This window comes from Schistocerca serialis, chromosome 3 (assembly GCF_023864345.2).
Source record: "Schistocerca serialis cubense isolate TAMUIC-IGC-003099 chromosome 3, iqSchSeri2.2, whole genome shotgun sequence".
Taxonomy (NCBI): domain Eukaryota; kingdom Metazoa; phylum Arthropoda; class Insecta; order Orthoptera; family Acrididae; genus Schistocerca; species Schistocerca serialis.
Window position 1 is genome coordinate 988,206,737 of NC_064640.1, and position 27,070 is coordinate 988,233,806.

Here is a 27,070-nt window from a genome sequence, read left to right on the forward strand (position 1 = left end):
CCCCACTCCAGTCCACTCCTTACCCCCACCCAGTTGCCACTCTCATCACGCACCAGTGCTGCTGCTTGCAGTGTGGTTTCAGTTGCCTGAGACGGCAGTTGTGTGTATGTGTGTGTGGCGGGGGGAGGGGGGGGGGGGGGGGCGCTGAGTGCATGCACGCGTGTATGTGTCTATCGTTGACAAAGGCCAATGGCCAAAATCTTTACTTGTAAAAGTCTTTTTGTTGTGCCTGTCTGCAACTCAGCATCTCCGCTATATGGTGAGCAGCAACTTTCCTCCTCATAATACTGTTACATTCCATCCTGGATTTTCCATTGTTGGACATTTATATTATTTCTGTATAGATAGAGATTAACATTTTGAAGACTGTATTTAATTTTTTTGTATGTTCATTTACTGTTTGTAAACTTCTTTATAATTTTCTGAATTGATTTTGGTTTGCAGAGGTGGGTTTGAATTTTATTTGCTGTTTTATCATGTGCTAGTTACATTTGTTTTATTTGATTTATCTAAAAGGACAACTGATGGTCTGTTTCAACCATTTGTTTGCATTTCAAGGGCATCATTCACAGTGAAATGAAGTTCCTTACATGACCAATGTTGTTGTTGGTGTTCTTTCATAGTGAAGACACAGATCACAACATTGAAAGCACAAAAACCAAAATTGTGTGCCTTGTTTTCAGCAATCCAACTGCACTAGTGTCTGTTACTTTCTCGCAACGAATTTTCTGCTGCACGAGTTCGGACTGCCTAGAGTGGGTTTCCATAGCCTCACCTACGAGGGTCAGGGTTAGATTATTTTGCAAACACTAAAAGAGACAGAACTCGGCATGAAGTACAAAACACTGATAGGAAGCACACTAGTGTAATGTTAAAAGCCTACAGCAGGGCTTAACAACTGGCTGGTTTTGAGCGCGAGTACTCACGTCTGCTCAGGCACGTGCTCGCGAGCAGGTGCAAGGTCGCGGAGTAGGGAGAGAGGGGAGGGAGGGGAAATACGGCTCAACGGGTTTCAACAATTGTCTGTCTGATGGAGTACGGTCTGGCTGACAGAGTGTGACAACATCACAGCAGCGTAGGTCGCACCGAGACTGTCGTCACTGCAAGAAAGATCACACGAACACTTATCACAGAGAGTTGTTCACGATATCAAATGCTTCAAATGTATTAAGTGCTCCAATCGTATTATATACATGGTAGAGCACTTGCCCACAAAAGGCAAAGGTCCTGTGTTCGAGTCTCAGTCTAGCACACAGTTTTAATCCGCCCGGAAGTTTCAGATCGGTGCACACTCCGCTGCAGAGTGAAAATTTCATTCTTGATATTATATACATTGTCAGTTGCAAACAAGTTGAGGAGTAACACTAAAGACTATTTTTTAAAAAAACTTGAAAAGAGCACACAGTGATAAAAAAATGAATTTAACACATTTCTTATCAGCTCACGTGGAGCACAGGCATCGAGTCCTAAATTTAATACAGTGTTCATTTATTAAAATGTGTTATTTTTGCATACAAAAGTTACATTACCATTTGCAAACAGATACACTCAGGTTCAATTTTTATTTATCATCTTATTTTTGGTACGAGAACTTGTCGTTCCGTTAGTTTACAAAGTGCTACACATGCAAAATTTACATACGTTAGTTTCGAGACACCAAGCACGCACTGCACACATTGATCTTGCCAACAAACAAAATGTTACAATTTTATTTTTTCAGTTTTTGAAATTTCACAAGTCTTCTCTGGTGAATATAATCAATATTGGTGCTACTTTACTTACCTCATTCACTGAGTGAAGAGCTAAGTTAAGTAGAGGTATTGTTACACACCAAGTCATATCTGTGTACTGATGGCCTGTTTGGTCGAGTGCAGTATTTGAGTCACATGCATACAGAGAGTTCAGTCACAGTTCATGTCACTGGCTGGCCAGCAGCTGTGCCATGGCTAAGTGATTCACTTCCAGCAGAGGTGGGCTGGCTCCTTGTGGGTTTTTCACGAGCTGCACGTGACATCAAACTCTGGTAGCCACTAAGACTTTCAAATTGCACTGTACTTTTTTGCGTGTGTGCAGTGCGAACCGTGCCGAGTACGGGAGGGTACGCGGTGTCAGACGAAAGAGAATTTGATTACAAATCCAGTGGTACACATGTATAATCTGGAAATGTTATATGAGAGCAGTTAAGAGACAAATAGCTCTGAATAACAGTAATTCACTAAGTAATTTATAACTTTTAAAAGTATTCATCAAACCAAAGGTAATAAGCATTGACAGACCTACTCACATGTTCAATCATTTTAATAATTAAGCTGTGGGAGACATTTTAACTGAAAAATTAATTAAAATCAGCATAACTTTTGAATGAAAACTGATACACGATCACTTATTACAGGAAGGCAGCAAACACAGTTTGGGACATCTGCACAGGTATTTGCAGTGGTACAGTGGCAGGTATTAGGTTTTTGAAATATTTGGCATTCCTTCGGTCTTTGAAGTATTCCGGCACTTTTCAGACTGTGATTCTTTTGTACAGTGTTGGACTTTTTCTCGGTTAGAGTTGTGGGGACTTTAATTAAATTTCTTAACTAATCGGTATTTAGGACGGCGTATTATTGTGTCGATTAGTCAACTTATCGGTGAGGATAATTCAGTAATGTTATAGCTGTGAACACAGTCTGGTGTTTTCGAGTTAATTTATTAACTTATTTACTATCCACTACTGGGAGCTCGAGGCATTTTATCGATCCAGCATAACACCTTGTGTCGGTCATTACTTAACAGTTTAGTGACAGATTCGTGGAAAAATAAATTATTTTATTAAAACTTAATCGTGAGTAGTTAAATACACAATTTTGTAGCAGCACCTATGTTCAACCTAGCAGGTATTAGATTTAAGTGACTGAACATTATGAAGTAGTATTCTGCCCCTAGACTAACAGACAGTGAGCCAGTGATCTACAGCGTTTAATTGCAAGAAGCAGTATTGACCTGGGGAGAGCAACAGCAAAATCTTTTGAAAATCTTAATTTCGACTTGTTATAAGAACCTATTCTACACCACTCGGATTTAATACAATAGTTTTATCTAGTGGCAAGTTTGCCACTCGTTCCCACCTACCTGTATGAGGCTGATGGTTTAAGTGAGCATCTCATTACTGCCTTCACCGGCAAACATTTCCTAGTGGGAAAGAAAATGCACTAATACTGAGATAGAAGTGCTGACCATCATTTGCAGTATTGATACGTTTCAATTCTGCCTCCTTGTAAGACATGTCACTGTGCACACAGATCTCAAAGCATTATCATTTTTAATGAAATGTAAACTGACAAACAATTGTCTCACAAGGTGGGCAATCACAATTGAAAAATATGACTTGCAAATTAAATACATATCAGGGGAAGATAATATTATTCCTGATGTGCTGTCACGATTACCCAAAAAATATGAGAAAAACATACAGCACACTCGATGGAGAAAAAAGGAGGGTGTAACATGTGGGAAAGACATTAAGAAGTTACTGAGCAACATTATGGTCAAACAGGAAGCAGACAAGGTCTTTGAGATGATCAAAGATAAGTGTAACGATCCAAACCTATTACTGTAAGCATCACGATGTCCTAGAAGGCACATGTGAATTCCATTCACTGGTGGTTGTATATACCCAGTACTGCAGTGGATGATATGATTAAATATGTAAACATGATTTACACACACTTTGGACCCAAAAAAATGTACACTGAAGTGGGAAGAACACGTGAGCTTTAATAGCATGGCTCATAGGGTACATGCAGTGCTGAAAATGTATGAATTCTGTCAGAAAACAAAATTCACAACTACGCGACGCAAGGGATTAACATATCATAGAGACCTGATAAATCAGGACAATTAGTAGCATTGCATCTTTTCAGCCCACTATCAAATGCTAAAGGAAACTTTACACAAGTACTAGTAATCTTAGAGGTTCTCTAAAATATGTACAGTTCTGTGTGTGTGTGTGTTGGGGTTTATGGGCGCTCAACATCGAGGTCATCAGCGCCCTGACACACATTAAAAGGAACGAATGTGGAGAGACCTAATAAAACTGAAAAACACATGCAAAGAAAACAGGAAAAGAGGGAAATTACTACATAAGAAAGTATAACCGAAGGGAAGGGAAAACAGAGCAACAAGAATGACACAGGAATGTGTCATTGGCTGGCCACTTACAGAAAAGATGGGCGAGCTTGTCACACAGTGAGAAAATTAAAATCCGCTCCCTAAAAGCTTTGTAAAAACATTGGACAAGGCACAGAACTTTAAAATTTTAACCACATTCGTCCGAGTGTTGCCTAAAAGAGTTGGCAGGTCCGCTGGCAAATCAGCCGAGGCCCGCTGGTCAGAAAATAAAACACAATCCAGTAAAATGTGGCTCACAGTGACCTGGACGCCGCAAGCACCACACAATGGAGGGTCTTCTCGCCGGAGCAGGAAGCCATGCGTCATAGGGCTGTGGCCTATTCGAAGCCGAGTGAGGAGAACCTCGTCCCGTCGATGGGGCTGAAAGGAAGTACACCACACACGCGTTGTGGGCTTGACTAGACGGAGCTTATTGTCAGTCACTTCCAGCCACTCATCCTCCCACCGACACATGACTCTGGAGCTCAACAGCGAGGTGAGTGCGTGCAACGGGATAGCACACTGAGATACGTGTGGATCAAGACACGCCTCCTTGGCTGCGAGATCTGCCCGTTCATTCCCAGCAATGCCGACATGCCCCGGAACCCAGCAGAAAGCTACAACCTTCCCTAGTCGCTGTAGTCGGAGGAGGGCATCCTGGATGGTCTGGACTACTTTATCCGCCGGATACAAACGGTGCAAGGATTGGAGGGCACTGAGTGAATCGGAACAGACAAGAAATTTAAGAGAGGAAGAAAGTCTCATCGGCTCCAGTGCCCGCAAGATCGCAGACAATTCTGCATCAAAGACAGTAAAAGTCTGAGGCAGGCGGACCTTGAGGACACGATCCGGAAAAACAACTGAGCAACCCACGGAATCCCCTTGTTTCGACCCATCCGTAAAAACAGCTACATAGTCGTGGTGCTCAGATAAAATAGCAGAAAATGCTGCATTAAAAACGGTGGCAGGAGTGCAATCTCTCTTGTACTGCAATAAATCTAAAATCACACGTGGCCTCTTCAGTAACCAGGGTGGTAGGCGGTTAAAACCCAGGATTTGGGGTTGTACAGACTCCACACCGAGGGACTCAAGCACACGGTGCACTCTGATCCCAAACGGCAACGTAGCCCGGGGACGGCGGGAAAAAAGGCGATCCAGAGGTGGATGGGCAACAAGATGGTGAGCAGGCGAGCTGGGAGCTGCAAGAAACTTACAAGCTTGGCGCACCAGCAGGAGCTGCCGCCGGATGGTAAGTGGCGGTTCGCCAGCCTCAGCACAGAGGCTGGGTACGGGACTGGTCCGATAAGCACCCGTAGCCAGTCGAATCCCAGCATGGTGAACAGCGTCAAGGATCCGCAAATAAGACGGCCTCGCTGACCCATAGACTGTGCAGCCATAGTCCAGCCGTGAGCGCACGAAAGCTCGATAAAACTGAAGGAGACGCGCCCTGTCCGCTCCCCAAGACCTGTGGCTGAGGCACTTGAGGATGTTCAGTGCCTTCAGCGTTCTGGCTTTCAAGTCACGTAGGTGTGGCAACCATGACAACCTGTAGTCAAAAATTAGGCCTAGAAACCGCACTGTGTCTCCAAACTGTAGGACAGTATCCCCCATATGCAAGGCAGGCAACGTAAAAAGACGACGAGAACGATTAAAATGAACACAAACACACTTATCGGCAGAAAACCTAAAACCCGTCTTTGCAGCCCACTCCTCTAACCGCCGCACCGTTAGTTGCAATTGACGGCTCGCGGATGCAACACTAGAGGAGGAACAGAAAACAGCAAAGTCGTCCACAAACAAGGAGCACTGTACTGGACTCCGCACTGTAGACGTTATACTGTTGATTGCTATGGCAAAGAGGGTAACGCTTAAAACACTGCCCTGGGGGACACCGTTCTCTTGCTCAAAGCGATCAGACAGTGTGTTACCAACGCGGGTCCGAAAAAACCGCTGAGACAGGAAAGACCGAATGAAAATAGGGAGGCGGCCACGAAAGCCCCATTGATGCAGTTGTGCAAGAATACAGTGTCTCCAAGTAGTATCATATGCCTTACTGATATCAAAGAAGATACCGATACAGTGATGCTGACGGAGGAAAGCCTGCTGAATAGCCGCCTCGAGGAGGGTCAGGTTGTCGACTGTGGATCGAAATTTTCGGAATCCACACTGAAAGCGGCTAAGGAGCTGTCTGGTCTCTAGCAGCCAGACCAGACGACGGTTAACCATCCGTTCCAGGGTCTTTCCGACACAGCTTGTCAAGGCGATACTACGATAACTACTGGGACATGTGCGGTCCTTTCCTGGTTTGAGGAGAGGGATGAGGATTGCCTCCCTCCACGAGGTTGGGAACACTCCCGTGTGCCATATGAGATTAAAACATTCAAGGAGGATTTCCTTTGACGCCGCTGGAAGATGTCTAAGCATGGAGTACCGGATGCGGTCGTAACCTGGTGCAGTGTCAGAAGTCTCAGTAAGAGCCGACTCAAGTTCCCACATGGAGAAAGGGGAGTTGTAGGCCTCAGAACCGTTCGACCGAAAGTTCAAATTCGCTCTTTCGACAGTCGCACGGTAGCGACGAAACGCTGGATCCTGGGTTGCAGTGGCAGTACTTTGTGCAAAATGCTCTGCCAGCGACTGAGCTATGGCGCTGGGTGTCGTTTGGAGGCATCCCTGGTTCAGGACTGCAGCTATTGGTAAACGGCTGCGTTTACCGGAAATCCTCCGGATGGCTTCCCATACCTTTGTGGAACAAGTGGAACGGTTGATGGAGTCCAGAAACTCCTGCCATGACCTTTTCTTGCTCTCTTTAATGACACGGCGTGCCCTGGCTCTCGCGATACGGAAGGCGGTAAGATTGACCGTTGTTGGGCGGCATTTAAAGCGGCGAAGAGCCGCACGCCTGTCACGGATGGCTGAACGGCACTCTTCTGTCCACCAAGGCACAAGGCGCCGCTTAAGAGTGCCAGAAGACTGTGGTATGGACAGGTCAGCAGCATGGTGGATCACAAGCGTGATGTGATCCACCCATTCCTGTACGCTGGTGTGGCGGTCAAAGACAGCCAACCGAGTGAACAGAGGCCAGTGAGCCCTGCCAATCATCCACGATGGTGGCCGCTGCTCCAGCAATACACCATCCAGGAGATGAATGCGGATAGGGAAGTGATCGCTGGAATGTAGGTCGTCAATGACCTCCCAGTGAACGGAGTCAGTGAGGGTTGAAGAGCAGAAAGATAGGTCAATGGCTGAGAATGACCCCGTAGCACTAGAGAAATGAGTCGGAGTACCTGTGTTGAGGATGCACAACACTTGAGATGTTAGGAGGCCCTCCAAAATTCGACCTCGAGCACAAAGAGAAGTGGAGCCCCACAGGACATGATGGGCATTGAAGTCTCCCAGGAGGAGAAATGGGCGGGGGAGTTGGTCGATAAGGTTTGTGAGAGCCTCTAAGTTCACTGCATCCAGAGGGGGTAAATAAAGGGAGCAAACGGTAAGCCTCCGACCGGAATAAATTGCAACTGCAACTGCTTGCAGGTCAGTATCCAGGGGGAGAGCAGAGGAGTGGTGGTCATTATCGACAAACACGGCGACTCCGCCTTTGGCCCTGTCTCCAGTCAGGTCATCTTTGCGATACAACCTATAGCCCCTGAGTACAGGAGCATCAGATTGTTTGAGATGTGTTTCCTGTAAACACAAGCACAGGGGGCGTTGCTGTGCTAGGAGGTGCAGTTCCTCCACATGTGCCCGGAATCCATTCATGTTCCACTGAATAATGGGAGCCATCTATCAGGGCGGGAGTACCTTCAGTCGCACTTTCTGTCGGGGAGGAGAGCCCACAACAGGTGGAGGCTCAGTTTTGGGGCGAGACGATTGCCCCAGTCTGACATCTACCTCCATCGCCTCAGAAGAGGAGTCGAGAGAGACGTCAGAGAGAATGACATCCACATCAGCAGACTGTAGAACTTCAGTCTCCTTTAGTGGGCGAGTCTTCACCTTTGTCTTTGGCTTCGATTTTCTGGCCTGAGGTGGCATTGGAGCCAAAACCTCAGAAGCAGTAGGGGGTGTACCAGCACTAGGCAGTACACAAGACTGGACCCGGGAAGGGGCGGGAAGTTCCATGATGTCAGCTACCACAGCCTGGTCAGAAGGCCGGGGAGGAGCAGCAGGCTTCACAGGAACAGCAGCAGCACACGTACATTGACAAGCGCAGGTGCTAGTGCTGACAGTAGCAACCTCCGTTTGGGTAGCGGCATCGGTTTTCAAGACAGGCTGTTTCAGAACGGAAGAAAAGGAGGCAGCGAACGTGGGCGGCTGCATGGACTTGTAGATTTTCTTTGCCTCACCATACGGGATGCGTTTAGTGGTTTTAAGTTCCTGGATCTTCCGTTCCTCAAGGAAAACTCTGCATTCCCTACTCCACACAGGGTGATCCCCAGAGCAGTTCACACACTTGGGAGGAGAGGAGCAATCAACTCCCTCATGAGCGGCTTTACCACATTTCCCACAAGTGGCTTCCCCTTTACAGCCGAGAGTAGTGTGGCCAAAGTGTTGGTATTTAAAACACCGCATGGGGTTGGGGTAATAAGGCCGTACACTGAGACGTAGGAAACCTGCCTTCACATGCTCTGGCAATTAGGTGCTGTTAAATGTAAGAATAAATGAGTCAGTTTTTATGAGAGCACCATCCACCCGTTTCATAACGTGTTGCATGTCCACAATTCCTTCCCGGGACCATTCAGACTTCAGTTCGTCTTGGGGAATGTCGACGAGATCTCTGCAAGTCACAACACCCTTGCTGTAGTTCAAGGTGTTGTGAAAGTCAGTCTCTATCGCAAACTCCCCAAGAAAGTGTGCCTTCTGAAGGTTCTGGACTTGCTGGAAGCTAGATGTTTCAACCAGCAAGGTGCCACTGCGCAGGCGCTATACAGACTTTAACGTGCCAGCAATACCCTCTAAGCCCTTCTGTATATAAAATGGCGAAACTTTTTCAAAACTCCCATCTTTTCTTTTAATTATGAGAAACACATTCTGAGAAGCAGAATGCGTTCTGTTACTAGTACCTGAATCAGGAGGACTGGCTACACGAGCCCTCTTGTTAGATTGGGTGTTAGAACCTACCAGCGGCCCACCCTTTCCGCTGGGAGGAAAAGAAAAGTTCGAGGGTTCCATCTCGATCCCACGAGCAGCTAGGGAACTAAAGGTCCGCTCAGACAGAGCCCCGCATGCCTGAGTAAGCCCTATACAACTGGGGTGTGGCAGGTGCCCCAGAGGTTGCCCGCTTGCGACTGTTCCACCTCAACAGCCATGCATCTCATAGGCGCGGAGCACACCGGAAGATTGAGGGGTTTTTTATAGAGGTTTGTTCCATCCTCGCGATCCGGGCGGCCAAGCCAAGATCCCCATTCCCTGAGACACACAACATTCCACCGCCGCGCCGCACGGTGGTCGCTGAAGTGTACTCAGAGCTTACGGTGACGGGGGACAGGTGGCGCTTACCAGTCCCCAGCTCAGGAACCCCGGGGTCGCCAAGCCCGTACCCAGCAAATGAATGCTGAGCCCCTGGGGGCATGTACAGTTCTATCCATTGCGAAAAGCCATCAGTTGGCTAATGATAAAACAAGTAACAGAGGATTAGTTCATGCCTACTATTACGCCAGACAGTATCTTGATAGACAATGCCTCACAGTTCCAATCACATGAATGGAAAATGACTTTAGAAGGCAATATGGTCAAACAAATTCTAATCTCTGCTTACTGTCCTGGCACCAATGCAACTGAGTGTGCAATTTGTGTACTTGTATGGCTTTGTACAACACACTGTGGAAAAATTTTAAAAAAAAAATAAAAATTAGGCTGAAAATTATCCAATTTTGAAAATGTAATCAATAACCTATACCATTCTAGTAATGGTTTGCCACCAAGCACTGTGTTATTTGGAAGAAAACCAAACAGAGTTTTTACACACCTTCAGTTTCCACACACAATAGAACTTGCACAAGAAGAACTTTAGAAAAAAGTGTTGGATACTATAAACAGAAAGCAGCTAAACACAAACATGCCCAGGATATACTAGTGTGGCCTACTATACAGAGTGTTACAAAAAGGTATGGCCAAACTTTCAGGAAACATTCCTCACACACAAAGAAAGAAAATATGTTATGTGGACATGTGTCTTACTTTCCATGTTAGAGCTCATTTTATTACTTCTCTTCAAATCACATTAATCATAGAATGGAAACACACAGCAACAGAACGTACCAGCGTGACTTCAATCACTTTGTTACAGGAAATGTTCAAAATGTCCTCCATTAGCGAGGATACTTGCATCCACCCTCCATCGCATGGAATCCCTGGTGCGGTGATGCAGCCCTGGAGAATGGCGTATTGTATCACAGTCGTCCACAATACGAGCACGAAGAGTCTCTACATTTGGTACCAGGGTTGCGTAGACAAGAGCTTTCAAATGCCCCCATAAATGAAAGTCAAGAGGGTTGAGGTCAGGAGAGCATGGAGGCCATGGAATTGGTCCGCCTCTACCAATCCATCGGTCACCGAAGCTGTTGTTGAGAAGTGTACGAATACTTCGACTGAAATGTGCAGGAGCTCCATCGTGCATGAACCACATGTTGTGTCATACTTGTAAAGGCACATGTTCTAGCAGCACAGGTAGAGCATCCCGTATGAAATAATGATAACGTGCTCCATTGAGCAGTACATACTGACGAAACTAAAATGAGCTATAACATGGAAACTAAGCATTTCCGGACACATGTCCACATAACATATTTTCTTTATTTGTGTGTGAGGAATGTTTCCTGAAAGTTTGGCAGTACCTTTTTGCAACACCCTGTATATGCAGTCAGAAATTTGATCCTGGTTAAGTCACATACCAAGTTGTCAAAGGGCAAGAAAGAAACCTGAAAATGTTGTCATTATTACTTTGGTCCATTTTGGATTAGAGAGATAGGGCAACTGAATTTCTCGAGAGCAGATTATATTCGAATTTGCAAACAATATGGAGTGCAAAATCCTATTGTCGTCACGACAAGCGAGTCAATGAGTAAAAAACATAAAAATCATACATTTAAGAACTTCCCACACTGCTGTAGTGTATTTATATTCATTTCAATGTGGAAAGACTGGTGCTGATTTTACCAGTGAGTTCAAATATGGAAAGTGTTATATCACACAGACTGTTCTTAAGTGTGGTGTGCATGTCATATGTTACGATTAGTAACTGCCTTGAGACGTGAATACAGTGTCCTCTGCCTACATACAGTGCACGAGTGTTTTGTTTGTACGTATCTAACGTCAAAATTTGTCTGTTTTGGTTGGCTTTGTCAGATTGCTGGCATGATGTGGTTGTTGATTCATAAACACCACCTGTGCTGAATTAGCGCAACTTGTGTGTCACTGTTGCACATGCATTGGGACTGCTGCATCACTACCGGTTGCAGAGAGGCCATCCCCATCACTTACCCAGCAAGAGCACACCTGAACTTATGCCTTGTCTGAAGTGGTTCATACAGATACGTCATACCATTGCCAGTGTGCAATTCAAGGACGCAGCCACACCTCTCTATATGTCAAGCAGGTACGCATGGCCTAGCCCTGCACCAGCCCCCACAAATCTGACCCTTTTACTCTAAACAATCCTCACACTTCATTCGTGGTATGTGTGTGACATCTCGGTGTCAAATATCAAAAATAGTCGTGGTTCACTAAAAGTAGAGCTCAGTGTGATTAGCGTTTTCACAGTGCTTAAAGTGAGTGCTCCAGATACAGATGTAACCTGTAAAGTATTCTATATGTTTATGTTATTTCTGTGTGTTTCATGTGGTCAAGTTCTTTGAATGTGTGATATTTTTAGGACATGTATATTAGTAATGTCCAAAAGACACACTATTTTAATATGTTTAGAAAAGCCTGCAAATCCTACCACACATTTTAATCTGGTTAAGAAAACGTGTGTGTTTCTATGATTCAATTATTTACATTTACACATATAATTAATGTGAAGATTAGATGGGTAGATCACATAACTAATGAGGAGGTATTGAATAGGATTGGGGAGAAGAGAAGTTTGTGGCAGAACTTGACTAGAAGAAGGGATCGGTTGGTAGACATGTTCTGAGGCATCAAGGGATCACCAATTTAGTATTGGAGGGCACTGTGGAGGGTAAAAATCGTAGAGGGAGACCAAGAGATGAATACACTAAGCAGATTCAAAAGGATGTAGGTTGCAGTAGGTACTGAGAGATGAAGAAGCTTGCACAGGATAGAGTAGCATGGAGAGCTGCATCAAACCAGTCTCAGGACTGAAGACCACAACAACAACATTAACTTTTGTGATAGTCTATTAGGGAATGTTTCCTGTCTTTTGTGTGTCTATGATCATGGTGTACCTATTTTAAGTAGCTTCAAACAGCTCATTCTTCATGAGAAATTGTCAAGTTTACAGTTAAAATTTTCTTTAACACAGATAATAAGCCCATTATTTTATGTGCACTACTGAAAATGTAATGAAAAGTTTTCACACCACTTTTCACCTTCATTTTATTGTACATAGCTTCATAAGTTTACTGTTCAATTATCATTTTGCTTGATGATATTATTTGTATTTTTTTCCAAGCTGTTACACAATATTTGATTGTGAGTAGGGCTGAGCTGATATTCTGTGATGAATCACCGTTAATACTGAACACATTCAGCATCACACAACTGTAGAATGCATTTAGAAAGATAGGTTCATTCTGTGGCACTTACTGTTAATACTAGATACATTCACCCATACCCTAAAATTAGCTGACACTGATAAAATTGACAGACGCAGGTGAGGATTTAGTTGGGTTAGGTACAAAATATATTAAGTTATAGACATACCACAATGTTAATGTTAGCTGAACTTTATTACAATTTTTTATATTTCTTGGACAATTTGGATGTTTTTGGTTGTGGTTTTGTTGCAGCTTTCTTATCTTGGATTTTTGTCTTTTGCGCGAGAAATATAAGGACAAAAACTTAAGAGTTCCAAGGATGTGAAGTTACCACTACTGCATGTTTATCATTACAAGAACAAATATAACCACTCTGATGTGTGACAACATGCAGTTAAATGTCTTTGAGCTCAACAAAGGGTTTTGTGATTTCTTGTCTTTCAGCATGTGCCAGTGAGGCAGAATTAAAAGTGAAGTCTACAGATGCGGTTTGTCAACACTCAGTCAGAGGAAGTATTGAAAAGAAATCCAAGCAGTGTGCTGAATTTTATGGTCATGACAGATGAATATTGAGCAATAATTTGAAAGTAGGGAATATCATTCAAGATTGAAACATAAATGAAAGCTGAAATTTTATTCAAATCTCTTGGAATGATTTTGTTGTTATAACTCAATAATATCTTGAGAGAAAAGTTATAATAAATTAATAGTGACATCTCAATTCACTTTACTTAATGAACACCACTCAATCACTTAACAAGTAATACAAATGACAACAAAACAATCCATCATTGACAAGGAGAGAAGTACTTATCAATGAAGTGAGTAACAAAGAGGAACCTCAACAATATATAACCAAAAAATCACAAGACATGTCAGAGGATTTTCCTGTTGGGTCACTTGATATTGTGACATAGAAGAAGGTGTAATTAGATGAATGCCAAACACTAACGTCACCTAACAAAGGTTTCTTCAGCACTTGCACATACAGGAGCGCGGAGCGAACTGCCTCCAGCCGAAACGCACACACAATATATATACAGCTACAGAACATTCCAGTACAATGATTCTTGACATTTGTGGATACTTCTAGAATGTATTCAAACCAAATATAGAAATTAAAATTGTACAGTCCAGGTGAGTTTTGAACTCTACAACCCTCCATACAACAGTTTAGTATCATAACCACTACACCACGGTGCTACTCAGCTTCTTCTGCGACATTGCTCCCTCCTTAAGAGAACAGCGTCTCAGTGTTACGTCCTCCTAGTCCGGGAAAAAGTCGTCGGTCCTGCATACTCCGACTCCCGATGACTGATGCTCACCCTGGCGGTGATCTTCTTACAACTTCTTTTGCCACTACGCTCTTCATCACCTTTCCACTTGTTGCCTGTCACTGGAGCTTCAAATTTACCCTGGGTTGCAGGATCCTTGTAGGGCTTCATTAGAAGGACGTGGACCGTATCTCTGATCTTTCTTTGTCTTGTGACGGGGTCGAAATCTTCAACTTCATAATTTGTCCATTGTATATAAGTAACATCTGACAACTGTTTTACAACCTTATAGGGTCCACAGTAGCACCTGAGGAGCTTCTCAGAGAGACCAACATTCCAAACAGGAGTGAAGATCCAGATGATGTCACCAGGCTGGGCTCCCGTCTTACCTTCAGCGATCGTTTTCTTGAGCCTGCCGCATGCAGAGTCGAGCTAACTGCCGAGCTTCCTCAGCTCTGGTTAACACCTGGCCGATGTAGTCATCGTCCACATCATCAGTGTGTAATGTAAACATAGTGTCCATCGCCATAGTTGCCTCATGCCCATGCACCAAGAAAAGTGGCATAAATACTGTGGTGTCTTGTTTGGCGGTGTTGTAGGCAAACGTCACAAAAGGTACCACCTCATCCCAGTTGCTCTGCTCAACAGTGATGAAAACTGACAGCATATCAGCCAAGGTCTTCTTAAGGTGTTCAGTAAGCCCATTAGTTTGCGGATGGTAGGCAGTCATGGGATGAGAGACGTAGCACCAATGGTTTCTCTCTGTAACGAGATTCAACTGAAAAACTTTCCCTCGATCCATAATTTATGACCTTGGGGCACCATGTTTTAATACAATGTCTTCCACTATGAATTTGGCTACCTTGGATGCTTCGGCTGTTTTCACAGCTTTTGTAATGGCATAGAGTGTCAGATAATCAGTGCAAACAATAATCTATATATTGCCATTAGCAGACGTTGGAAATTGTCTGAGATGGTCAATCCGAACACACTGGAAAGGCGTTTCGGCTGGTGGAATTGGTATGAGTTGGCCAGGTGGTTTCTGAGGAACTCCCTTTCTCCTCTGCCACTCTCAACAATGCGATACATAGTGACTGACACTCCTAAATAAACCTGGCCAGAAGAATCTCTTGCGGATTCTATCGTATGTCTTGATAAATCCTAAATGTCTGGCCTCAGGTGTGTGATGGAATTTCTGTAGAACATCTAAGCACATGTGTTTAGGAATCACTGGTAGCCACCTCTTTCCAAACGTATCAAAGATTTTCTTGCAAAGCAATCCATTAACTACCTTAAATTGTCCTTTCTCATCCTCTGACCGATTTAAGGCAAGCATAATTTGAGATATCTTGGTGTCCTCCTGCTCAGCAGAGAGATGCTGGAATGCAGCAAGACAGTCACTATCTTCATCAAAGTCTTGATGGTCTTGCACAGGGTTTCTTGAGAGACAATCAGCATCTTGATGTTTTCTTCCACTTTTGTACACTATGGTAATGTCATACTCTTGAAGACGTAGTGCCCACCTGGCGAGTCGTCCTGTTGGATCCTTAAGACCTGTCAACCGACAAAGTGAATGATGGTCTGTAACAACTGTGAATATCCTTCCATAGAGATACTGTCGCAATTTGTACATGGCCCAGATCACAGCAAGACAATCTCTTTCTGTAGTTAAGTAGTTTCTCTCGCCTTTTGTAAGTGTCCTAGAAGCATAGGCTATAACCTTCTCTTTTCCATCCGAAATTTGCATCAGAACAGCACCAATCCCATATCCATTGGCATCTGTGTGTAGTTCTGTAGGTGCTCTCTCATCATACAGAGCAAGTACAGGGTCAGTCGTCAGAGCTTTTCGCAGCACATCCTTCTTCCTGACGAGAATCACTGGTGATGACCATGGGCTCTGCGAAGGCTGAATGATGTCATTCTTCATCATTTTCTCTACCTTGTCGCGAATTATTCGACGTTCCATTGCTGAAACACGGTATGCTCTCTGGCTTATTGGTTGATGGTCTCTAGTGCTAATCCTGTGCTTCACCACTGATGTGTCTAATTTTCTCTTCGCCTGTGGATTAAAGCATTCAGAGGACTCTTGAAGAATGGCAAGTAGCTTCTTATGTTGTTCCTGAGTGAGATCTGGCAATAGTCAAGCTAGAAGATCTTGTCTTGTAGTGGTGACGCTAATTTCACCAACAGGCTCGGCACAGGAGGTTTCTACGACGCTCAGCTGTTCTGCAATTAACGGCTCAGCATTTGCTATGCACATGCGTCTTGGAAGGATCTGCAATTCTCAGCGACAGTTAACTATCCGCAATTCACTGAATCCGTCCTTAAACACGACGACAGAGGCTGGGATGACCAATTTATTCTCCAGTGGTATGCTTCTCTTACATTCCACTACAAGATCCATGGGTTGATGCATGGCATGACACATGACAGTTACCTTTCTAGCATTGACTGCAGGAATGATCAGTTCATCCTGCACACATTGTCTCCACACACTCGGATGCGCATCTTCCTGTCCACAGTATCTCATCTTGTCTAGCATAATCTTCGAGCGACCACAATCTATACTTGCCTGAGAAGCTTTCAGAAAGTCCCATCAGAGAATGTCATGACTACACTCTTGTAAGATGATGAATTCTAAGGGCTGTGTATGGCCACTTATACCCACACGAATGGTACATCTTCCTGTAGGTTTTACATATTTCCCATTAGCCACCTTCAGCAGAGACGTTTTGTTGTCAACAAATACAGTTTTCTGCAACTGGTGACGGTACTTCTCTGAAATGACTGAACATGATGCTCCAGAGCCCACAAGAGCTTGAGCTGGTTGGCCATCCATGAGGATATCAACGTAGTTTCCTATCATTTTTGTAGTGATCGACGGCGGAGGATTTTTCTCTTCGGCGGCCTCACCTCCAACGAAGGTCACACCCTTTAGTTTTCCAGGTTGCGGTGGCTACGTGATCAGCTGGAGCTTCTAAATGGTGATGGAGACCTTGATCGGCGTGTTGGGGAGCATCCTCTCCAGCAGCTAGCTGGCAGCGATGGTGACCTATGTCATCATGCACCCACATCTTGTTGTTCATCTTCACCGTCCCAGAGTTGGAGTAAGCTAAGATCAGTCTGCTGTCTTCTGGCACAGGTAACATCAAATATACACTGCCTTTCTCGACAATAGAACACCATATGTCCTGGTCGTCTGCAGTGGAAACATACTGGTTGGTTATCCTGAGTCCTCCAGACGTCGGTCTGTCTTGGTGCCCAAACAGGTCCCTCATGCGGCATTGTAGGAACGTAACTCTGCCTGGGTCTTGACTTTTCACTGTTTTAAAGGGAAACTAAGGAGGAGAGACTGGGTTTAAAATCTGTTCCACTTCCTCCATTATGACCTCTTGAAGCGTCTTGGTTTTTTGCTCGTCGTGCAATCCAAGTACCTTCTGAACTTACTCTCTCAACTATCTGATGAAGAACACTTGTGATATCAGTTGCTTCTTCCATCACAGACATCGATACGACGTTCGGAAGCCATTCAAGCTTCTTGCGTGTAATTCTTTTTTGATGCATTGTCTCGATATACTGTAAGGCACTACCCATAATTCTGTATTTTTGCATTTTATATACTGATAGTGAGTGATTCATGCAATCTAACACTTTGAATAAGTCAGTGAAGATTCCTGCATCTTCTTGTGATTTATCTGCATTTATGAATTCATTAATTGCATAAATTGTACTTTTTCCTTTTTGGAAGCCAAATTGATTTTTTTGAGATTATATTAAATTTGTGACAAATTTTGAATTTCGATTGCAACAACCATTTCAAACATTTTAGAAAACACAAGAAGAAGGGAAATTGAATGATGAAAGGGTGCAAAAAAGGGCAGCTCGTTTTGTATTATCACGTAATAGGGGAGAGAGTGTGGCAGATATGATACGCGAGTTGGGATGGAAGTCATTAAAGCAAAGACGTTTTTCGTCGAGGTGAGATCTATTTACAAAATTTCAGTCACCAACTTTCTCTTCCGAATGCGAAAATATTTTGTTGAGCCCAACCTACATAGGCAGGAATGATCATCAAAATAAAATAAGAGAAATCAGAGCTCGAACAGAAAGGTTTAGGTGTTCGTTTTTCCCGAGCACTGTTCGGAAGTGGAATGGTAGAGAGAGAGTATGATTGTGGTTCTATGAACCCTCTGCCAAGCACTTAAATGTGAATTGCAGAGTAATCATGTAGATGTAGATTTCCCATATCTTCTTTAGAGCCTTTTACAAATGACAGTTTCACTTCCGCATATATTAGAACATATGGAAAGTAGCCTTCTTCAAGTGATTGATTAATTATTTCAGACAGTGGATGTACTATAATATTTGAAGCTGTTCTGATGACTTTGGCAGGTATTTCATCCCATCTCACAGAATTTTTATTTTTTAAGTTGTCATGCTGAAGGAGAGGGTGCACCACATTTGGACGAACTCTTCAAATTCTTGCTTTCAGTTTCCAGAGGATCTAACGGTACTTTACAAAGTTTATGGTGGTGCCTTTCGGCATGAATTTCAAATGCACTATACCATGAACATACCAGAACACTGTGAGCATGACTCTGCCTGGTGATGGCACGGTCCTGAACTCTTTTGGTGTCAGTGATCCCCTGTGGTGGAAATCCATTGATGCTTTCTTATTATCAGGATCAAAATGGTGAACCCAGCTTTCATCACCTGCCACAATGTTGTTGTTCACACTCAAAACACAAACACAATTGTTGACAGATGTCCAATCTCCTCTGTTTCACATCAGGACTGAGCATTTGAGACACCCACCATCCACACAGTTATCTGTACCAGAGTTCTGCAATTATGGTCTGTACACACACTTGTGATATGCCATCTGTGTCTATGTTATCTGACAATTTTCTCTGATGATTTCATCAACTCAATTCTGATAAGTCTCATCGGTTGCCACATGTGGTCATCCACTCTGAGGTATGTCAATGTGTTGAAGTTAGTAACACTGCTTCCTTCATTACTGATGCTGATACAATCATCACCATACACAGCTTTCATTCTGCTATGGATTTCAACTGGAGGCATAATTTCTATGCTTAGAAACTCGTTTACAGCATACTGTTTCTCACACGCTGACACAGTTACATTACACACCGCCATGTTACACGCTACAATTCGGAGCCCTCTACCAGCAGAGGGTGCAACTTGGGAATGTTGACCAAGCAAAATATGTGACATGTAATACCTCAACTGATATCGAAAACTGAACAATAAATTCAGATTCATTACTTCTCACCATGGCCCCACATGCAGAAAAGCAGGATATGCTGAGTATTTTCCCTCCAAAAGAATTGTGTTTTGAGTGATTTTTTGCAAGTGTCAAAAATGCAGGAAAGCCATAAAATTGGTGTAAGTAGCTCCTTTGCATGCCAGCAACAGATTTATGTGACAGTGCTGAGATGATAATATTTGACAGTCCATCTGCAGCAACACACAGAGGGGGGAATTTTAAGTATTCAAGTTGTTTTTGTTTATTTGTTGTGGTTTATTTTCAGCATAGCTTTATTTTAGTTTGGAGGGCAGATGTGGTCGAAAAAGAGGTACTGCTTTGAGTGTGAGTGTGGCGCCAATTTGGTTTTGGGACATTGGGGGGAGCAGTGGGCAAATAGATACAGATGGTTATGGATGTCAGGAGGGGCAGCAATTAATTCAGTTATGTATGCTTTTTGGATGGCATGTAGAATGGCAGTTTTCTTCAGTATTTATTTTGTGAGGGTCTTAACATTTTTACATGATGGAATTGCAGAGAAAATATGTTTGTTTTACATTGTTTTTATTCATATTTAAGAATCAATGCATTGTTATGTGTTTGGCGGATATTATGTTGTAATATAGTTATATAAGTGAATTAAAGTTATCTATACCAAATGCAGGCTTCTATTACACTCTTGCCCATCCCCTCCTCATGTATTGCTCTGCACTTTCAACAATTCTCATACCTTATGATAAATTGCAATTTGTTACACTTATTTTCTGACTTCTTTTCTCTTACCTCTGACCAGCCTTTAAAAAACAATTTTTTTTAATATAATTTTGCGTATCTGCATATCATTTCTATGAACATGACTATTACTCACACACAGTCATCCTTTTTTTTAGTATCCTAGTAATATAAGCCAACATGGAAGGCTCCAGAACTATTCACAGTCTATAATTCTAAAGTACATACAAACAATTCAACTCTCACCTGTAAAATATCTGGATAGTTGTAGACTTCATCTCCTCGGCACCTCACAGTGTAGTTGCCTTGAAGAGCTCCAGTACAAGATTCCAATAGAAGTAAGTCCTGTGATAAGTTCCATAACTCTCTCATATACTCTGGATGCAAGTTGACTTGAGATGAAATGGCTAACCACAACCTGTAGCAAATGAACCTTAATTCGATTTTTTATTTCTGATGTCAAAAGAACATGCTGTAAGAAATTGCATACTGATATTTAAACAAGTGCTTTGTACCTCCACAGTTAAGCAAGTTCTCTATACCTCCTTATGCACCTTTGTTTCAGTATGAAACCTCAACTCTTCAAACCTTGCACAGATTACTATATTTTGCCTTATCTTAAACAAATCTAACATACTGCCACTCTAGAAATAGTGTGTGACTCCTCCCCAGCCCCCTTTCAACATCACATACATACTGCATGCAGGACATAATGTGCAAGAGATAACCTATCTGCTAGTTTTTGTCAGATGTCTCAATGGAAACATGAAAATCTTCAAACTTCTGAATGAATCACTAGATTTTTATCCACCTATTATTCACAGGCATCACCTGATGATGATAGTGTAACTACCAAAGAACACAGTGGATAAATGTGCTTCCAATTGATCCAGACATTCCAAATTTTCACTTGGGTTATCAGTCGCAAACTTCACAATACAAACTATAACAGATGAAATAATTAACAAAAACCAACTGCAATAGGAAACATGAATAAGAGAAATATAATCATCTGATATTAAAACAACACCACATGGCAGTATCTTGAGCACATGTTCTTCAATGAATAAGACTGCACTTATTGACAAGTTGCAAGGGTTCTCACCCTATCTTCATCGTGCAAAAATCTCTACTTGAACAAATGAATGTTTGTGCTAACTACTCCAGCCTGTAGGTAAATATGTTGAGGGTGGAACTGTACTGGACAGAATGCACAAAGATCAAAAACTCTATGATGATACGAGACATTTCATTTAAAGATAGGTACATCTAACTTTACTTTGTCAGAATGATAATAGACTTGACTGGCAATATTATCTGGACAAATATCTGGGTACAAGAGTACTTCTGCGCATACCCTTTTACCCTTTTTCATCCCTCCCCCCCCCCCCCCCAAACACACACACACACACACACACACACACACACACCACAAAGGAGTTATGCAAATTGGCCACATATTGAGATTCATACATGTATCAACAGCAAATGCAAAATTGTAAAATTTGGCTGCCAATGGATGAATGTGTGATGCTGAAGTGCAATTTTACTCTGCAGATGCCAAGGATACTAAACAGGGGCATCTCAATACCAGGGCATAAAGTCTTTGTGAATTTCATTCTGTGTACTCAGTTGGACAGTAAGTATGCCTTGCAGACAGATGCATGAGCAATATACACAGAGTTCGACATTTGGGCTCAGAGAAGCTAGTTGGAGAAATCAGTGAATTGCCCAACGTTTGAATAGGAGCCATGTCACTGTCCGACATGTTAGCAGGAATGGATGAATGAAACACAGTGTCAAGTAGGAACTGGTTGACCTAGATTGATGACAGATGTCAGACACATTTGGCCTGGAATCTCATTGACTGGAGTAGAACTGTCTTGGGTGATGAGTCCAACTTTGAACTGAGCCCCGATGAATGACGGAGGAGTTTCTGGAGATGCCTCTGATAGCGGTGGGTTACCAACCTATCACCTGCCATACAATCTGACAAAAAGGAGCGATGGTCTGGGCAATCATTTTATTTCATAACAGGACTCTTTTACATGTAATTCGCGAAACCCTTACAGCACAGCAGTACGTCAATGATATTCTATGCCCAATTTTGTTGCTCTTAATGGCAAGTCATCCTGGCTTGCAGTTCAGCACGATAATGCCCGCTCACACATGGCAAAAGTTTCTACAGCTTGTCTTCATGCTTCCCAAACCCTACAATGGCCAGCAAGGTCGCTGGATCTCCCCCCAATGGAGAACATTTGGAGCATTATGGGCAGTACTCTCCGATCAGTTCAGGATTTTAACAATCTAACATGCCAGTTGGACAGAACTTGGCACAGCTCCCCTCAGGGAAACAACTATCAATCAACATTAAGGAGAATAACTGTTCGTATAAGAACCGGAGGTGGTCCAACACATTACTGGCTTGGTCAATTTGTAAGGCTCTCTCTCTTGAATAAATCATCCAATTTTTCAAAAATTGCAATGATTTGTTTGTCTGTAAATGTACATAACATCTACTGATTTCCATGCAATTCAGGTAATTCCTTCATGGTGCATCCCTTTTTGTCTTTGAGTGTATTTACTCATGTGAGGGAATTTCTGATCCAAAGATACATGGTCATGTAATGATTCAGTTGGTACTCGTATTGATGATTTATACAAAAACAGAATATTCATATGGGGAAAACTTACTTAGTAGATCCTCCTCTTTCGTATTTTGTAGTTTATTTATGATATATCTACATAATATACATCAAAAATACTTGGAGATTTGTTCAGCATCATGCATATAAATTTTCTGATTTTACCTTCAAGTTTTAGTTTGTATTATGAAAAGTGCATTAAATATGGCACAATGCTTTCCAATGAGGGGTGCACATAAACATCAGGCTGCTGTATAGGTCAATATGTTACCAGTCTTTATGTGGTATTAACATTTGTTGGCTTCACAACTCTCAAATAAATTGCCCCTTTCAACCTAAGCTAGACCTATGGTTACACTACAAATCAGCATGTCCCTACAACCAAGATTTCTGGTATGGTCCAATATCACAATAAAGAAAGAGACTCTAATCTACTGTGAGAAACTAAAAGCAGTGTACCGCAAAGAAGCTTCCAAATGTAGAACTAAAAGCTGAAGGTTTTCACTCAATTTTTTTTTCTTCTGATGGATGCTTACTGGGAATGTAACACACAGAATAATGTTCATATTTCTGAGAAACCATTAAATACCTTATTTAAGTGTAATCCCCATTTTTCTCACAGTATTGCAGTAATGCAGTAGTTCCTTCATATATCCATTTTTATTAACTGCACATCTCATAATTGAGAATATATTAGGCGACAGCAGAGTGACAGCCTTGAGAAATATGGATATTTATCTACAAGGTATTTATCAACTGACACCACAGATAATTTTGATCACCCTTTTATGAGTTAAAAGATTCTTTCTGAATGTACAGACATGTCTCAAAATATGATGCCGTATGACATTATTGGGTGAAAAACAATCCAAGTAAACAAGGAGTTAAGCTAAGTTTACAGTACCACCTGTCCGCAATGACCTGTGATGTACCTGTGTTTTATTGTGTAAGGTCATTGTGACACAGCATCTTTGAAATTGATTGTGTTTACAGAGGCCATGTTAGAGTACGCAGTGGTGTGCTCTAGAGTGGGATATTTTTTGTTTCTAAATTATTTGTGAGTGAAGGTGCTGCGGCATTGAACTTAATGCTGTGTGTTACTCTGTTTTTTGTTTTCATTGGCTTGTCAGTGACTTGTTCTAATGCCATGAGTTACTGGCTACTGATACATTTTCAGTTTTTGAATTGTTAGTTCATTGTGTTGTTAATGGATTAAATTTTTTTTTCCACCTGTTTGGTACTATGTAAGGATCTTCCGACAAAACTTACTTGTAATTTGTTAGTTGCTGCTATGGCCAATGATAGGGCTGCTACAATTAAATTCCTGATGTATGGCAAATTTACGGAATTCACCATAGCCACTGCTTCTTTGGGACAAGTACATGTGTCATCGTAACAAAATTATGAGAGATTCTTGGTTTGAGAATTCTAGCTTTGGTTTTTTAGTGTGTGTTTGTATGTGTGTGTTTGGGAGGGGGGGGAGGGGAGGCTCAGCTGACTTTGGGCGGTAACTATGTTATTAAGATTTTTTTTTAATTTTAAGAACTGTAAGGTGTTTTTTTATTTATGTAATTTTCTTTAAGATGTGAGTAACAAAATTTATGTTAGAGAAGTTTTTTATGATTTTGTAATTTGAGTTGATAGTGAAGGTTCATATTTAATATTCATAGAGGTGGTTTAAAGGGGTGGGGGAGAGACCAAACTATGAGGCCATTGGTCCCTTGTTCCCGGTAAAATAATTACACAAGGGAAAGACAAAAAAAGGAGATGTACAACACAATAACAGGAGCAAGGAAGAACCAGAAGAACGACTGAAGGACAACCAACACTACTATGGACAAAACAGGAAAAGAAAACCACAAAAAGAAACAAGAAACAGGTAGAAGGAGTAAGAACAAGAGAGCAGATGACCGTGGTTGGCCAACCACAAGAATAAAAAGAAAAAGCCAGGCACTCTGCGACACATTAAAAGCATTACTGTGGAGAACACAAGGGGACAAAGGACATGCACTAAAACTTATACAGAATGATAAAACCCACCGTCACATATAAAATGTAAAACTAAATTAGCCGATGAGGGGTTGTCAGCTAAAATTAATGGCAACGAGTCCGGTAACTGAAGAGTCCATTGCAGGGCAGCCAAAGGACAGCTCACCGAGCGCTGCACCAATGCTGAGGTGGGTCATCTCGGTGCAGGAGGTAGCCGTGTGTCACCTAAGCCTGGCTAATGCGGAGCCAGCAGAGAACCACAGAGTCCCTGCGAGAGGCCCGCATGGAGGACTGCCACACATTTGTAATCTCCTTAATGGGATGCAGTTTGTTGTGTGTGCTGAGGTTATGCCATTTCATCTCCCAAAGCTGCAAAACCTTGCGGCATAGGACTGAACACAGGTCAGTTGCAGAGAAGCTGATCTCCATAAGCAGTTTCCACGTAGTCTGTTTCGCCAGCCTGTCAGCAAGTTCATTGCCTGGAATTCCAACATGACCTGGGGTCCAGACAAACACCACTGAATGCCTGGACCTTTCCAGGGCACAGATGGACCCCTGGATGGTCACTACCAAAGGATGATGAGGGTAGCACTGGTAAATAGCTTGTAGGCTGCACAAGGAGTCAGTACACAGAAGAAACGACTCCCCAGGGCATGAACGGATGTGCTCAAGAGCACAAGATATAGCCACCAGCTCGGCAGTGAAAACACTGCAGCCATCGAGCAAGGAATGCTGTTCAATATGTCCTCCATGCACATACACGAAGCCAACGTGAGCATCAGTCATCGACACATTGGTGAAAACCACTTCGTGGCCTCAGTAAATGTCAAGAATCAAGAGGAAGTGGCAGTGGAGAGCCGGGGGTTAACCGAGTCCTTAGGGCCATGTGAAGGGTCCAGGCGAAGCCGTAGCTGAGGTGTACATGATGGGAGTGTATGTGAATGGACCTCCAAGTATAGGTGGTAAAGGCAAGGACTCCATTTCAGAAAGAAGGGATTGGATACTAACTGCAATTGGGAGCCCAGACCTGGGCCATCGATGCAGGAGATGAACCGCCGTGGGTGGGAAAAGGAAACAGTGATTTGTATGAGCAGGAGAACTATGAATGTGTGCAACATAACTGGCCAGCAGTTGTGCATGCCTCACCTGCAATGAAGGGACTCTGGCCTCCACAAGGACGCTGGTCACCAGACTCGTCCTAAAAGCACCTGTCACTAGGCGAACGCCACAGTGCTGCACTGGGTCGAGTAAACACAACAGAGGGCACAGCCGAACCATAAACCAGACTCCCATAGTCAAAGTGAGACTGAACAAGGGCTCTGTAGAGCTGCAGCAGCGTAGAGTGATCTGCACACCAGTTGGTGTTGTTCAGGCAGTGGACGGCATTGAAGTGCTGCCAGCACTTCTGTTTAAGCTGATGAAGCCAAGTCAATCAGGTGTTGAAAACCAGTCCTAAGAATCGATATGTCTCCACTACAGTGCATGGGTTGTCATTAACGTAAAGTTCTGGTTCTGGATTAATGGTATGACGCCAACACAACTGCATAACACACAACTTTGTGGCCGAAAACTGGAAACCGTGTGCTAGAGCCCACAACTGCACCTTGTGGATGGCTCCCTGCAGGCGACGCTCGGCAACACCAGTACTGGTGGAGAAGTACGAAATGCAGAAATCGTCTGAATACAGAGAAAGTGAGACAAACGGCCCTACAGCTGCTGCTAGACCATTAATGGCAACTAAAAATAGGGAGACACTCAATACAGAGTCCTGCGGGACCCCATTCTCCTGGATATGGGGGAAACTATAGGAGGCACTAACTTGGACATGGAAAGTATGAAGCAACAGGAAATTTTGGATTAAAATCGGGAGTGGGCCTCAGAGACCCCACTCATATAATGTGGCAAGGATATGATGTCACCAGGTGGTGTCATATGCTTTTTGTAAATCAAAAAAGACGACAACCAGGTGTTGGCATCTGGAAAAGGCTGTTCAGATGGCAGACTCGAGGGACACAAGATTATCAGTGGTAGAGTGACCCTGGTGGAACCTGCCCTGACATGGAGCCAGTAGGCCATGTGACTCCAGGACCCAACCCAAACCAACCGCCAACACACCATACGTTACAGCAGCTTACAAACAACATTGGTGAGGCTTATGGGCCAGTAGCTATCCACATCAAGCGGGATTTTACAGGGTTTGAGCACCGGAATTATGATGCTCTTCCGCCATTGCAATGAAAAGACGCCATCGCACCAGATCCGGTTGAAGATGACGAGGAGATAACACTTTTA

General features: G+C 43.1%; 1 protein-coding gene across 1 annotated transcript in view; it reads right to left on the bottom strand.

Annotated features, from left to right (window-relative positions):
* The window catches only part of LOC126471436 (exostosin-2), a 107,984-nt gene that overhangs the window by 73,831 nt on the left and 7,083 nt on the right, over positions 1-27,070 (bottom strand). Inside the window, exon 3 of the mRNA XM_050099597.1 lies at positions 20,391-20,562. Coding sequence (XP_049955554.1) covers positions 20,391-20,562 — 172 coding nt within the window. The remainder of the gene's footprint in view (positions 1-20,390; positions 20,563-27,070) is intronic.